This window comes from Colletes latitarsis, chromosome 3 (assembly GCF_051014445.1).
Source record: "Colletes latitarsis isolate SP2378_abdomen chromosome 3, iyColLati1, whole genome shotgun sequence".
Taxonomy (NCBI): Eukaryota; Metazoa; Arthropoda; class Insecta; order Hymenoptera; family Colletidae; genus Colletes; species Colletes latitarsis.
The window spans coordinates 37,588,458-37,604,633 of record NC_135136.1 but is presented as its reverse complement, the minus strand read 5'-3'; the positions used below and the strand labels follow the sequence as shown (position 1 = coordinate 37,604,633).

The following is a 16,176-nucleotide window of genomic DNA, read 5'->3' as shown; positions in this document are numbered from 1 at the left end:
AAATACAAAAATTTTATGTATTATGTTGTAATTAAAAATTTTCCGTACATTAATTACACATTATGTATATTATCTTATTACAAACTTTCTTTTTATAATACTTATTTTTTATACATAGAATTTACTGCTGCTGAGACTCAATAGCATTGTTACATCCAACTTGATTGAACAATCTGTCTTTAATTATTTGTGCCATTAAACCGTGAATTATTTCAATGGTAGTTTTACAACTATCTCTTGTTGCTTTAATTAATTTTTCTACTGTACTTCGATCATGAGGATCCGTACCGCCTAAAATAAATCCTCTTCCAAGCGCAACTTCTGACTGTTCTAATTTATCCGATAAATCAAATATTTGTCCAGTAGTGTAATCTGCATTCGTTAAAAGACTAGACGAACTTAAAGTATTCACCCAATATTTATTCCATAATGAATCTAATAATCGTCTATCTAACGATGATTTGAAATAAGATACTTCTAAGGAATAATATTGTTTGCAATGAACGCCAAAATCTTCGATTTTATTCAATGGAATTGTTTGATATTCCGATGGTTCCTCGTTTGCTGGTTTATATCCCTGTAAATGTAAAATAATCTATTACACTTTTTATTTTTATTACACCATCTTTAATATACTATAAACCAGTGTTTCTCAAATTCGAATTTATGAATATTTGGAAGAAAATTATAGCGAAATTAGACAAATTTTCTTACTAGCATTACCCTTTAGGAGTATTTCAGCTTTAGATAAAAGACAAACATCATTAACTCTAAAGGTTTTCTTTTATTGATAAAGTCCATGAAAAGAGAAAGCTTGAGAAAGCACAGCTATAAGTTATGAACAATATTCATTACCTTTGGGTAAGTTCTAAATGCACCTAAACAAACTTTTCCAGCAGAAATTGTTCTCACAGGATCAATAACAATAGCAACAAAAGGTTCTTGAAAATTTTGATTAAGCATTTGAGTAGACACATCAATGCCTGATAACCAACACCCATATCCAGGATGACTATGATACCATCCAATAGCATTTTCCTGTCTTCCCACCTTAACAAACAAAATGTATTTAATTACAAAATTTAGGAGATAATAAATAGATGCATATATACAAAATATAACTTATAATTTTACTATGTATACTATACCTGTTTAGCTGCATCTACATATGCTGACATATATTCATAAGCTTGTGCTTGAGCATTTACTCTTGTTTCTGTGCCTTCTACAGGTAATGCAAAAGAATCCATAACGATCATCGTATTTGCTGCTACTTTTCCAAGAAGAAGACCCATTACTTCTAAAGTCCCTCCAGAACGAGCATGCATAACCATTTTTAACAATGCCAATGCAGAGATCTTTATATCTTTGAAGAAATGGGGACTAAAAATTTAATGAATTTAAAAAATAATGATAATTATTGACAATGATTACTGATAATTATTATGTTAAATTACTTTGATTTAATAGTATTTAACATTCCAAATAATGAAAAAATGACTTACTCCTTTTCCCATGGCTTTGCAGCTAATATATCCTGTTGCTCTTTACGATCATACCTATAGATCTCATCAACAGTGCTAATTGTTTCAATATTATTTGTCATTTCCCATGTTTTTTGTGCAACAGTACTTTGGTCCAAAGAAGTACTTGCCATAGTGATGAACTTTTGTTATAATTGAGATTCTATGCTAGATTAAAGAATATGGAGAAAGCAAGTTAAAAGTCTAGAAATTAAATTCATTAAGCTAAAGTGATTACTATTTAGCTAAAAAATAATAATCACACAATGCCTGTTATATTAAGTATCCATTAGATGAGAAATAAAGTTTCGAAACAGTAATGAAACGTCAAATCACTGAGCAAGATTTAAACTAAAACAATACGTTGTTAACACATTATAAAAGAAATACTATATTCCATAAATCTTTACAGAGGAATCTAATGCAAAAATTAAAAATATTTTTAAATTATACTTCAGTTATAATTTGTTATTTATTACCACTTATTACTGGTTATGGTTTGACGTAAAACTATAGAATATGTACTTAAACAGAGGCGAAACTCTTGTTGTTTGTAACAGTGTCATCAAATCGGGCACTGAGCAGAGATCATATGCCAGACGGAGCCCCGGGTGCACCAGGGACACCTCATTCCACTTTCTCACACGTACGTGAGCTTGTAGAATTTCGGAGAATCGACAAAGGCAAACTGATACATGCGCTCTTTCTCGATTCTCCGAAGCTGCCCGAAGTAATTTCGGACCGTCTCGAGGGAGTCGAGAGAGAAAGGCTCACATTTGCCTTCTCGTGGCCTTACACCCACACGATTAAAAATTGCGTATAACTGGACGGTGCATGTTGTGTGCTGAGTGGGCTGGAGCATGGGATGGGTCCCGGCCAACGCGACTCCGCGGCCGACGGTTTAGTCCCATGTCACGGGACCGCGAACGATGGTGATTAGGTGCCTGCGGTTCAGTGGGAAACCGAGAGGGGTCTGAAAAGGCACGGTGCAGCGGAGGACTTGGTGATGGCTCACTAGAGTTCGCGGTCTCCCTGAAACGTCTGAGTATGGTCACCGTAAGGTTTTAGCCGGTAAGAATCCAGCACTACCCACCGGTGGGTGTCCATGAGGATGAAGCCGCCGGCTATAGGACTCATCCGCGGCCTTGGTAAGAACCCGCGTCAAATATCCCATGCCCCAACCCACTCACACATACATTCACACATACAACATGTACCGTCCAGTTATACGCAATTTTTAATCGCGTTAAATAACTCTATTAATTAAATAAAATAAAATTTTATTAAATAAAAACATATTTTTTTTAAAAACAATTTCCAAAATTAAATTAAGAACTATGATATCCATTAAATGCTGTTTTTTTGTACATAATCCAATACAGTCTTTTTACTATTTCTTAATGTCATAACAATTAGAATAAATAATAGTATATAAAATTATAAATAATTAATAATCTTCTTCGTCATATCCATATTCAAAGTCGTTTTCTTCTTCCGATGCATGGTGTCCAAGCATTTGTCCAACAGTCATTTCTGTAGGATCAGCTTCAACATCTTCGTCAATATAGTCATCAGTTTCGTCTATTTTACATAAATGTTATCATTACTTAAATATTTTGTATTTTTGTAAGTTTAATAAATCAGGTAATAAAAAAAGTCTTGTATACTTATAGCATTAAAGAATTATTTATTAATAAGTAAGGATTAATTCTATTAAAAATTTGTAATATATCGAAATCGTAAATGTACCTATATCACAGGCATCTGCTTTTGGGAGTGTAGCTTCTGCTGAAATAGCATCTATTTCAACAGGTGTTAGTACTTCTTCTTTCTTCATTTGCTGTATATATGGTTTAACTACACGAGACTTTCTTGTTGTTATAGTTGGTTTGTCTTGCAATTTCGATGGACTAAGAACATTAGGTCTACAAGTAAAAGTCATTCATTACTTCATTTTTTTTTTAAATAAAAATATTTAACAATGATAGAGAAAAAGAATGTCTGAAAGTTATAATTATTGTTACTACATGTATAGATAATACAAACGTTTTAATGCAACTTATATTATCTGCTTCCAATTTGGTTGGCTGGACAGGTTCTTCGATTTTTTGTTGTTCTTTACTCGTAGTATTTACAGTAACGTTTAAACTTTTCAACACTTCGTAATTAATTTTAGACGAAATTTTCTTTTCTTGCAACATTTTCTCGATTGCTTCTCCTATCACAATTAATAAATTGATCAGGCAAATAAGTAACAGGAAGTGAACTATTTACTATAAAATAGCTTGTATTGAACTTGCTATAACACTGCTACTAATAATAGCTACTATAAATAATCTCCTCAACAATGAAAAAGTGGTACAATAATACACGTGATAAAATTGAAATTAACATTTTTACCTGCAGTATTTGCAGGTACTTGATTTTTATTACGTTTCGTGGTTCGACGCCGTTTCTTTTCTGGTTTACCTTCTTCTTTTTCTTTTAGCCGCCTTTCCTCTTTTTCTTTTTGTTGTGTCAAATACTCGGCATTCACTTTATTCCATAAATTATGTTTAAATTGCGCTTCTTTTTCCGACATGATATAACTATCTAATTCGTCATCATCCAAATCAGTGACATCAATATCCCCGGAATTCTGAAATAATAAATATTTATAAATAATGGATATAGCACAATGTGTAATGACTTTCGTCAGGAATTGTGAAACAGATTAATTATACTACAGTTTCAAACGTTGTGGTTTCTTGTTCTTTCGTTTCACTCTCTCTATCGTTGGTCGATATTAATCCCATGGAAGCAATGTTTGGTCCTTCAAATAGTTATACGTATTATGAATTTTACAGTATAATAATCATAATGGAATAAGAATGATTACGATCAAAACGTTTCATTCCTTACCGAGACCAGTGATCAAGCGATTATTGACATTTCTCGATTGGGAATCGTGAATTTCACTATCAGGGTCATCTACATCGTTTTCAACATAATTTTTAATAATATCTAAATTACTTTCTCTTACAAATCTCTCTGTGTCTTCCTTTTCTATACAATCATCTAAAAATTAATGTATTTTATAATAAACTGATTATATTCTATAAAACGATACTATTTACAAATTAAATGCAACATAAACAATAAATATGCAATTTATAGAAAAACGAAATGCTTAAAAATTTTATTATTCATCAATTTGTTGAAAAATATAATTTTTAGACATTTTAATAACGCTTAAAGTTTAATATAATCCATGCAATAAATTATATTTTATCGACTATTTCGAAATGTATGCTTTAAACATCGTGTTTCAATTACCATCCTTTCGTTTCCTTGGTTTTCCTGCTTTACGATCTTCCAAATGTTTATCAATCTCAGCTTGCAATTCATTTATTTCTGTATCTATATTTTCCAACTGTAAACGTAAACATTAAATTTGTAGCAAGCAATCTACCACTTTTTTAAAAATTATTTCGAAAAATATAAATTGATTAAAAAGTTATACTAATTTTTTTTTTATACGTAAGGCAATTTGACAGGCTTTATATGTACATAAAGAATCTATACTTTTTGTAATCGTTCTCTGTCCTTTTTCCGCGCAGCTTTGAAAGCTGGAGGGTCCTGTTCTTCTTCCAGGTCGACCGTCATAAATTCTTCGAGCGTTAATGCACTCGAAGGTGTATCGCCGAATTCTATGAGCCTAAAAATTATAATAAATATGAATTGTTATATATTGTAAATTGTACGTTGGGAAATAAAATTTCAAAGTCTTTTACCTTTTACGCAATGTGGTTTCATGCACCTTTACGATTTTTATGATATCTGCAGGCGACCTGTTAAACTCGTGTAATCGCGCCGCCATCAGTAACGCTGTTTTACAAACAAAGAAATGTTTATTTAAATTTAGTTAAATAAATAATTATTAATGAAAATATTTATATCGACTAATGAATCAATACTATACTGTATGATAAAACATTATCGATTATGTGAATTGAACAAAAGAGACAAAAATGAGTGAAATAAACTATATTTTTTCATACCAGCTCCACATAGACCTGATGGTTTACGTCCACTGTGAATACTATCTCTTTTCATTCTTTGAACGACTCGTATCGCTGTCATCGACACTTCGTGAGTTTTTTCACCAAATTCCAGTTTATTTGCAAATCTCATGATATATAAACATGGATCTGTAATGAATAATAAATTATACTGTACATGTGAAATTTAAACATGATATATACATGCATGCATATAATGCTGTCTAACGAAACATCAACTTAGTTAAAAAATCTGTACAGTAGTTATTGTGTACGATAAACGCGAAAATAGACCTAATTTGCATAATAAAATTGTTAATGTAAATGCAAATTATTGTGCAATGTATTTTCAAAGGATTAAATTTGTGTAAATGATTTGGTTTAAGTAAAATAATAGTAATATTTAATTTATGGACGGTTAACAATAGCATTTATTAAAATTAAACTCTATTATACTGCGCAGATCAAGGTCTACGGTTTTAATAAACACCCGCTACATGAACGCGCGTGCCCTAAGTTGTCGTCTATCGACCGACGTGCGGAACTATCTAACCAGCGCCCGTCTGACATGGCGCCCATGTAACTGAAATCCAAAATCGTTCCGTGTTGCAATTGAAGAAATAACAGACATTACGTTTTAAAAGTGACAATGGCGATGTCAAATCTTTATTCGAAAATATCAACGAAACCAATGAAACGCTTCCAGGAGAACGTCACAGTTAAGCAGACTAATCCATGGTTAAACGGTGAGATATGAATTTATTAAATATAAATAAACATAATATTTGGATTAAACATTACAAAGTTTAACAATGCTTTTAATGAAATTATTAAGATGATTTATTAAAATTGTGTTAAACTATGTCAAAAAATGTGTAATTTACGTTCGAAGAGCCAAATATATTTAGATTTTTATTTACCATACTTTAGATACTATTTACATAATACTACATAATTATTAATTTTCTGCGAGTATTTATAACAATTCGTTTTTTCTTAATTTCTTATTTCATGATTTAACACACGCTAATAATGGAAATATTAAAAAACAAAAAATATAAATATTCTTTATGGTTTATAAATTAATATTTAAAAATAGTTAAAATAATTAATTTTTGTTAAATGGATTATATAATTGCATTTATGAAGAAAAATGCATTATAAGTTGACAATACGCTTCTACCAATGTAACATACAACTCGTATTCTAATGTGTCTATAATTACCTGTACGTCAAACGAAATGTTGTTACTAAGCTTTGATAAAATATAACAATTTTTTATTGTATTATAATGGAACAAATATTTGCATACAAATTAAGTGTACATTGAACTTAACATAAAATTTGAAAACTAACTAAAGGTACGTTAACCTGAATCGCGCGTTACAGCATATACATATTTATTTGATGTATATATTACATGCATGTGAGCACCTACGAAACTACACGAATGAAAACGAAACAAACCGAACTCAGTATGTCTCATTACAAGACTTACCATAAATGAGACATTTGCTTAAGCTGCATATATGTATATCTATGTGTTTGACTTGTGTGTTCGTGCAATCGAAAATAAGAGGGGGCCTCTAAAGCTTCAGTGATATCAAATCTTTTACTATGTCATAATAAAACTAAAGGATCCTATTCGAAACTATTGTCAAAACTGTGGAATAATGTACACTAACGGTAAAATTCTGATGATTTTATGGTGTGTTCATTTTGTTGGGAATATTGCCAAAAGATGATGAATTAACATATCGTCTTATAGCAAGAATAAATTTAAATGAAAGGTGTACAAAATGAAAATTTGATTAATTGTAAGAAGCAACAAATTCTACCAAGAATTTTGTTAACTCAATTATAACTTGTTACATGTTTTCATCCTACATAACCTCTTTATTAGTATGAAAAAGAAATGTTATTTTTGTTGACGAAACACTATGTGTAGTCGGTAATTTTCAGTCATCAATATTTCATTTAGTTTAAAAAATAATTAATACAATTGCTCGAGAGAAACAATTTTAAACATACAATGAATTAACATTATTTAATACGAAATAATATTATTTTTGTTATTATTACTATACTTTAGATATACATTTAATTTCCATTGCAATTATTTTATTTTCAAACGGTGAAAGCATGATTGTTAGTAATCAGATATTTGTAATAACTAACATAATTAATTATATGCAATCTTTTGTATTTTAAATTATTTTTTTTATAATAAACGAAAGAATGATTTGTTTTTCTGGTAACTGTTATTAATGTGTACACTACAAATGTAAATATCTATTAACTGATACATTGTCTTCTATTGTGACATGCAAAAGTAACATAAAATTGAAAAATTTTGATATTATATATGTTTTAGCGGAATCACCAATCACTGTATCAGATTCACCACCAACAATAAGTCCACTAACTTCTTCAATTGTACTACAGCGTGAGGGAACAATAAACCAACCCCTTAGTGCACCTGCTTCACCTTTGTCTTCCTTGTCACCTCTTATAACACAGTTAAACTTATCATCACCAGAAGACTGTACACAAGATCCTAATTGGCAAGCAACAAAATCTACAGTACGTGAACGGAATGCTGCCATGTTTAATAACCATCTGATGGCAGATATTATATTTATTGTTGGCAGTCCAGGTAATTCATTGACTAACTTTAACATCAAACTGTTATATTTAAAACTTGTCCAAAATTAGATAACATTTCATGCTATTAATAGGTCACACTCAAACTATACCAGCACACAAGTACGTGTTAGCTACTGGTAGTTCTGTATTTTATGCAATGTTTTATGGTGGATTAGCAGAAAATAAGAGAGATATAGAAGTACCTGATGTAGATCCAGCTGCCTTTCTTGCTCTATTAAGGTAAATACCAATTATTTCTATTGAATTGTTAATTTAAATTGTTCAAAACTCATTTGATTGTCTTCTTTCATAGGTACATGTATTGTGACGAAGTACAATTAGAAGCTGATACAGTTTTAGCAACACTTTATGTTGCTAAAAAATACATAGTCCCTCACCTAGCAAGAGCATGTGTTAACTATTTGGAAACAAGTTTGACAGCAAAGAATGCATGTTTACTTTTGAGTCAGTCTCGTCTATTTGAAGAACCAGACCTTATGCAGCGTTGCTGGGAAGTAATAGATGCTCAAGTAAGTTTAAATCAAAAAATGTTGAAGTCTTTTACTTTAAACGATAATTTAGATATGACATTAAGGACTAAATCAAGCTTATCCACTGATGGCATTGATCATACTATAAGTTTCTATTCTTGTGGAGATATTTGTTTGAACAACAGATTAAAGGATTTTCAACACCAATTTACTCATAAAACTGTAAAGACCAGTGACAATAACTATGGAAATGTAAAGAATAGATTGTCAGTAGTGCCACATTGTCTCAGTTTGTCTGAAAATAATTGTTGTTCTACATTTGGTAACAAACGATTATCATTTTCTTTGTTTCGAACACGAAGTGAACCTTATTTTGCAGACAATAAATTAGAAATTGAAGTAACACAAAATATAACTTATGAAGATAATTTCATTGAAGACTATGAACATAATAAAAATGATTGTAATAATTTTCCAAGAATAACACGTAGCATTAATTCAATGATTAGTTAAATAGATAATTTTTAAATGTTTTTCACGAAATTCCTTATACAGTTTTTGGAAATAATTTTGTATCTAGTGATAATGTTGGTTTTTATGTTATTTACGTAAAAAGTAGAAAGTTATTGAAAACGTTCACGTAACACATTCATCTGTTTTGAGATTAAATTCATTAAAGATTTAAAAGACTGGTCAGTAGAAGTTATAAAGAAGATAGAGTATTTATACTTTTGAAGATGCATTTTCAATGAAAATATTCAATATTACAGGATATATTTCTGTATATATCTGTATTTTATTTAAATACACTTAAAGGACTAAACTGCTGTTCATTATATATTAAATCTATATATTTTCTTTTTAATCGAGTAACATTGTATTATAAAAAATATTCAATTTTGAAAAAAATAGAAATAAGAAACTTTATCATGAATTTCTTCTTTAAAATTGTGTTAAATCACAATCATTTAATCAATTTTATACATGAATACATATTATCTATTTATATTGATAAATAATTTATTTGTAATAAGTTTTAAGATACGTGATTTGTAATGCAATTAAATACGTTTCCCGGAAACGTTAAAATCAATTTTTACATAATACAAATAATAATATTTTTAATATAAATTGTATAAAATATGTTTCACAATTTTTTTTCTATCTTTAAACGATGTCTGTATCAAGTAATAAAGCATTTTTGTAGAAAATATAATAGATGTCAAAAATTAATAAGTCTTAATTGAATTATTTGAATTTTATGTTCTGCATTATTTATTTTTTTTTTACAATTTATGTATACTAATTACACATAATGAATAAGATTTTTTTAAATATTACTTAGACATTTAAAATTTTTTAAAGATGTGTTCAAATTTTTAATATATTTCATATAATAGATATACATAAAAAATACAAAGAAAAGTGTTTAGTGTGTTAGATTTCTTTCTTGTTATACAATTTTCTGCATATTTTATGTAAAACTAGAAAGATAAATTACTTAAGTAAAACTTTTTTTATAAATAATATCTCAGTAGGTATGAATACTCAATAGATTTATTCCATTGAGTAAATATTCTAGATATTTCCATTGCCAACAATATGAAATAAAATGTCATAATATAATAATAAATATTGAGAGAGTATGTAATTTTAGAAAATCTAGTATATAATACACATAACTGTACATAAATCTTAATATTATTTAGGCAGAAATGGCACTAAGATCAGATGGCTTTGTGGATATTGATATTCATACTCTCGAATCGGTACTTTCTCGTGAAACATTAAACTGTAAAGAAATACATATATGGGACGCCGCTTTGCGATGGGCAACCGCTGAATGCATTAAGCAAGAACTTGAACCATCAGCAGCAAATCAAAGACGGCTATTGGGTAAGTATTGCAATAGATATTGTGAAATGTAAAGCTAATATCATTAGTCCCTCTCTTTCTAGGATCTGCTTTGTATTTAATTAGACTTCCTGCCATGAATTTGGAAGAATTTGCCAATAGTGCTGCACAAACCGGAATCTTAACGCAACAAGAGACAATTGATGTCTTTTTGCATTTTACTGCTAGTAATAAACCTCAACTTTGCTTTCCTATTAAACCTCGCCAAGGCTTAAAAACTCAGGTAAACTTTATATAAAATTTGTTTTATATCGTATTTATTAATCTTAATGATTAACGGAAATTTTCGAATTTGGTGTATAACAAGATGAAAATTAATGTTTCTAATACTTTGTTTGCAGGTGTGTCATAGGTTTCAGTCGTGCGCGTATAGATCAAATCAATGGCGCTATAGAGGCAGGTGTGATTCAATTCAATTTAGTGTTGACAAAAGAATTTTTGTTGTTGGTTTTGGACTTTATGGAAGCTCATCTGGTGCTGCAGATTATAATGTTAGAATTGAACTAAAAAGATTGGGGTGTGTTTTATCCGAAAATAGCACTAAATTTTTCTCAGATGGTTCAAGTAGTACGTTTCACGTATATTTTGAGAATCCAATTCAAATCGAACCAGAATGCTTTTATACAGCTAGCGTAATATTAGACGGGGGCGAGTTAAGTTACTTCGGCCAAGAAGGCATGTCAGAAATAACAGTTGGTAATGTGAATTTTCAATTTCAATGCAGTTCCGAAAGTACGAATGGCACAGGTGTGCAAGGGGGACAAATACCCGAACTAATTTTCTATGGACCGCCAGTAGATGACTGACGGAAGTTTACCACGGAGATAATGGTTTAACTAGGTTTCTAAAAAAAATGTACCTTAAAATCATTCGAGGTTTTATGCAATTCTTGTTTTGATTCTATTTTTAAATCAGTGACAAAAGTTGTGTAATAGATGCACTCTAAATTTTTAAATATTTACGTTAAAATATTACGTTTTAAATTTTGCATATTATATTGAATACCTTGTACAAAACAATAACATTAATAATTTACTCCAATTTACTTTTTCCTTAAATCATAATTTTATTCATTTCCATTCTTTCTATCTTCTTTATTAATCCAATTCTTTTTTTATATTTTAATTACATGGAAAGGATAATGAAAACATTGCCATTTATATTTTGTTATCAATGTAAAGAAAGTATAATGATACAATTACACTTTAATCCAAAGCTAATGCCAAATTCTGAACTCCGTAAGAAATTTAATACACGTCAAAATAATTTCATAAAAGAATATATTTTCTTGAAATAAAATTTTACAATTGTATAAATGCACAAAATAATAGTTGTTTTTTATACTATTATATTTTGTAACATAATCATACGACAGTTATAAATGTCACGGTAATGATTATCATGTATTTTAGAATAATTCACTATTATTAATATTGTTTTTATTAAAAAATATGGAAATATAAATTGTATAATTTAAATTTAAACTAAGGCTTATATAAAGGAGTGACAGTTTTCTAAACAGAGTGCATCTATAACCATCTTCAGTATATTCAAGTCGTTATTCAATTTTGTTTGAATGGAAACTCAGTGAAAAGTTTTCTTACATAACTTGGATATTTGAATAATCATTTGTAAATATGCAAAAGTCAGAGTATATAAAAATACCTGTTAAACAACTTTAAGAAGGCAGAATGTAAAAATGTTCTTTAAATTAGTAGAGAATGATTGAGAAAGTTTAGAAGTGCTATCCAAAACACTTTACTGTCTTTGAAATTATTGTTAAATAGTATATTATCGCAGTTTATTTAGTTTCCAATTACCAAATACTAATAATTTTTGTTTTCAAACTTTTTGAATTTAAGTCACTATTCATTAAATTTATATTCTTTAATTTTTAATCAAACGATGTATATTGTTATCATTTAATCAAGTAGAAATTTTAATTTTTGCCAAACGATTAATACTGCTTGAAACTGCCCACGTAAAGCGATATTTGTTTTTTATATTTATATTTTTATTTTTTGTACTATTTCACTATGAAAACTGTTACAAGAGAAGGATATTATTTTACATTACTTTCCAGTTTGTTGCATTCTGAGTACGATTATCGAAATTCTTAATTTCATATGATGTGTAATTTCAGAATATGATACTAAATTATTCAGAAGGGAAAAATGTTAAACTTTTAAATGTAGATTTTTAGATAAAATAGAATTTTTGTATACATTATAAATATTACAATAGTACTTAATATAAATATTCTATGATATTTCGATTGTATTTATATGATTTCATAGTTTGTAATTCATGTAAAAAGTAGAAAAGCAACTAGTATAGTTTTAAGAATAAGTATTCGTATATAAGTGAATTAAGTATACCCATTATATTTTCTTTTGATATTAACATTATATTGTATCCAATAAGGCCACAGAATCTGGCGCCAAAGTTTATATCGCAAAATAGCCAATACCATTTAGAAAGTACAATGAACTATAATACCAATAATAATAAAATGTACAAAATAATGCCTTCCTACTGTTAGTATGTCTGGCCAGTGCAAACAGGAGAAGAGGACAAATAAATTTTGAAAACATCTTTACAACTAGTTTAAGATTGGCATTTTACTAATAGAAAAAAATGATTTAAAAGAAATTACGTCATTACTTTAAATTTCTAAAGTATACATTAACAAATTTTAATTTCAATGTCAATGTCACGGTTATTAATTTTATGCCTTGTATTATGAATTCATTATCGTCGTTAGAAAATTGAGAAATTATTTGAAACAATAGAAATCATAGTAACACAACTACAACCATATGGCGTGTAACATAAGAAAAACGTAAATAGATATCACTATACAAGCAATAAGTGAATATAAATATAAGAATTTCATTTACAAATAATAATTCCATATTATATTTTTATGCATCAGGCTAAAATCTTTAAAACACCTTCCTTGTTAATAGTGTAATATCAAGACAGAATTATTAAAATTATAAATTATACATCATATTGTTACTGACAAATTAAAGGCACAAATGTTATTTTTAATATTTAGAAATATTTGAAACATAAATATTTTAGACATTGTTAATTGATTTTATTTCGTAATTTTCTTTTATATTTCACTTCAACAGAAATGCATAAACGTAGTGATAATTATTTGTGATGAATTACTTGTAAAATGAGACAATTTTTGTCCGAAGAATAAAATATGACAGTATAAATATTATTAAACTAAATACCTTTATCTCACTTTTGTAAAAATAAAAGTATTATAGTTACTTTGTATATTTAGTAAATTAAATAAATATGAATAATAATTAATATTAGATTTACAACAGTTTTATTTTTCTCTAATGTATACCATGTATATTCCTATTATTATACCTTTTGTATAATTATTAATAAAATTGTTGTAATCCAACTTAAAACTAATAAGATTATATACAAAAGAATTCTTTAAAAGCAAGAAATAAAAATAAAGTAATATATATCATGCAAAATTTAAATATGTAGAATGCTCACCTGCTGAAGGTATGTTGATGCAGAGAGCTTGTGTAAACCGTAGATATGTACGTCCCAATTCATAAACGCAAATTTGGAGAACATCACTGATATCGATAAGCATATCTGATTCATTAGTTAAGAAATTTTTTTTACTTCTTGACAACTTTATATTTTAGTTTCTTTATTATTTTTTTAAAAGTATAAAGGATACGTGCTGTGCCTTCTGTGCGACAAGTAATGTAAACACAAGCTGCATGATTATGTGCTTGTCTTCTTCCGCGAGTTAAATGACGATTTAAGGCCATCTTATAAAAGTTCATAGATGTATCAATGCAGTGTTGATTCAAACTAATAATAAACAGGGCATACATTAATAATTCTTATTTGTAACGTTGCAAAGTTATTCAAGATATTGTAAACAATATATTCAGTAAAAATTTCAATAATAAAAATTAAGTTTCTAAGTATGTTATAAAAAGAATTGTTACTTACTGTAATTGCATACATAAATGAGTTATTCCTTTTCTTGCATTTTGCAAAGTTATTCCCCTTGATTCTTTTCCATTGACATGGTATGCTATAAAGAAAAATTATGAAATATATTATTTATATTATAAGAGATATTTCATAAACTGAAAAAATTATTAACTTTAATTACAGATATCATTAAGTAATAATATTCTCAATTGTTTGCTACTGACTTTCTCTTTTATTACATTTTTAAAAAGCTTATTTGATTTCTTTATTTATTTAAAATTGAGTACCTGCTCCGAAACCTGTAGCTCCACCAGTACTATCATTAGCAACAAATTGACCAAGCACCATCATATTTCCAGATGGTGTTTCTTTAAATGAAGCTTCACTGACAATAAGCTGATCCTCCAATACAAAACCACATTCTGTACATACTGCATCTCCTCTAGCTGGATCTGTTTCGATCTCTGTAGATCCGCAGTTTCGACATTTAGATCCAGACATCTGTAACACATTGACAAGAAATTAAAATTAAAATGTATTTGATAGAAATATTTATTACAAAACTATAAAATAGAATCTTATTAGTATACTCTATTATTTAATTTTAATTAGCAAAATTAACAACTTGAAATAACTTCTTTGAACAGAATATATATTTATTTGTTGTTAATGGAAATAAGGAACAATATTTTCACTATAGGAAAAACAGCTTTTGCGTAATTTAATTTGTAGTATGTGCATATTATTATAATACGAAGTATCAGTGTATAATATAATTAAATTTCCAACTTCTTTTTCAAGTTATTAATTCAAACAAAATTCATTATTGTTGTAATATTCTATAAATGATAACAAATAGTTCTTAACATTACCTTTGCAATATTATAATTTTTGATGTTTAATTTTAATTATATATCATCGAAGTTACTAACATAACATCTAGAACTTATTATTGACAAACATGTCAAATAATCATGACATGACAGCTAATTAATATTTTATTATACTTTGCTTTATATAAAGCTATGTAGAGTTAATTTAAATGCAAGATTTATTTTTATCCGACAAAATAGATCTGATAGGTTAAATACAAAACACACATTGCAGGAGCATCATATGATGATAGGTTACATGCATACATACAGGGATACTTAAATGTATACATAGCCATTTTATGAAAGATAAATGCACATTCAAGGCTTTAAAATTTTAAGTTTAAATAATATAGATTATTCAATATGTCACATATGTAATCTTTTAGTACAAAGTTCAAATTTTTTTTTCTCGCGATCTTTAGCAATTTTTCGGCAAAATTAAAAACTATCAAATCGTTCTGAAAAAATTATTTTCGGTTGCGGCGATCACTTGCAGTCATTTTTTATGAATACACATACCCCTGAAAACCTACGCGCTTTCGAGAAAAAAATTCTTTACGAAATTGGTAGGTGGACAAATTTTTAAATTTTAAAATAAAACGAACTTTAACTGTAAAATTTGTGATGAGGTTTACATCTAATCGACTTGGAATTAAAAGTCCCTCAGCGTACTTGCGATTAATCTATATAAAAAATG

The 16,176-nt window shown here is 28.2% G+C and overlaps 3 protein-coding genes across 10 annotated transcripts; 1 reads left to right on the top strand and 2 right to left on the bottom strand.

Annotated features, from left to right (window-relative positions):
* Positions 1–11: 11 nt before the first annotated feature.
* On the bottom strand, positions 12–2,141 carry Csn5 (COP9 signalosome subunit 5). Of its 5 annotated transcripts, none has more exons than XM_076784302.1 (5): positions 2,003–2,141; positions 1,506–1,691; positions 1,149–1,383; positions 856–1,050; positions 12–577 (listed from the first exon to the last, which is right to left on the bottom strand). In XM_076784302.1, the coding sequence occupies exons 2-5, from the start codon at positions 1,655–1,657 to the stop codon at positions 122–124; spliced, it is 1,038 nt and encodes a 345-aa protein (XP_076640417.1). In that variant the 5' UTR covers positions 1,658–1,691; positions 2,003–2,141; the 3' UTR covers positions 12–121. The 5 variants fall into 5 exon arrangements, with proteins under 5 accessions (XP_076640417.1, XP_076640418.1, XP_076640419.1 ...); XM_076784303.1 differs by having other exon boundaries at positions 1,506–1,686; XM_076784304.1 differs by having other exon boundaries at positions 2,006–2,128.
* A 193-nt stretch (positions 2,142–2,334) lies between these two features.
* On the bottom strand, positions 2,335–16,015 carry Brf (Brf RNA polymerase III subunit). Its single transcript, XM_076762033.1, has 16 exons — positions 15,999–16,015; positions 15,477–15,549; positions 14,892–15,105; positions 14,620–14,704; positions 14,339–14,475; positions 14,146–14,250; positions 5,564–5,713; positions 5,297–5,390; positions 5,088–5,220; positions 4,839–4,935; positions 4,425–4,580; positions 4,250–4,335; positions 3,924–4,161; positions 3,570–3,741; positions 3,273–3,448; positions 2,335–3,104 (listed from the first exon to the last, which is right to left on the bottom strand). The coding sequence occupies exons 3-16, from the start codon at positions 15,103–15,105 to the stop codon at positions 2,971–2,973; spliced, it is 1,977 nt and encodes a 658-aa protein (XP_076618148.1). The 5' UTR covers positions 15,477–15,549; positions 15,999–16,015; the 3' UTR covers positions 2,335–2,970.
* On the top strand, positions 5,573–13,541 carry Lute (BTB/POZ domain containing protein 3 lute). Of its 4 annotated transcripts, XM_076762037.1 has the most exons (9): positions 5,573–5,654; positions 6,027–6,309; positions 7,938–8,219; positions 8,302–8,449; positions 8,523–8,739; positions 10,410–10,596; positions 10,659–10,837; positions 10,956–11,010; positions 11,339–13,541. In XM_076762037.1, the coding sequence occupies exons 2-9, from the start codon at positions 6,213–6,215 to the stop codon at positions 11,389–11,391; spliced, it is 1,218 nt and encodes a 405-aa protein (XP_076618152.1). In that variant the 5' UTR covers positions 5,573–5,654; positions 6,027–6,212; the 3' UTR covers positions 11,392–13,541. The 4 variants fall into 4 exon arrangements, with proteins under 4 accessions (XP_076618152.1, XP_076618149.1, XP_076618150.1 ...); XM_076762034.1 differs by having other exon boundaries at positions 5,575–5,654; positions 10,956–13,541; XM_076762035.1 differs by lacking the exons at positions 5,573–5,654; positions 6,027–6,309 and adding an exon at positions 7,068–7,249 and having other exon boundaries at positions 10,956–13,541.
* Positions 16,016–16,176: the final 161 nt, after the last annotated feature.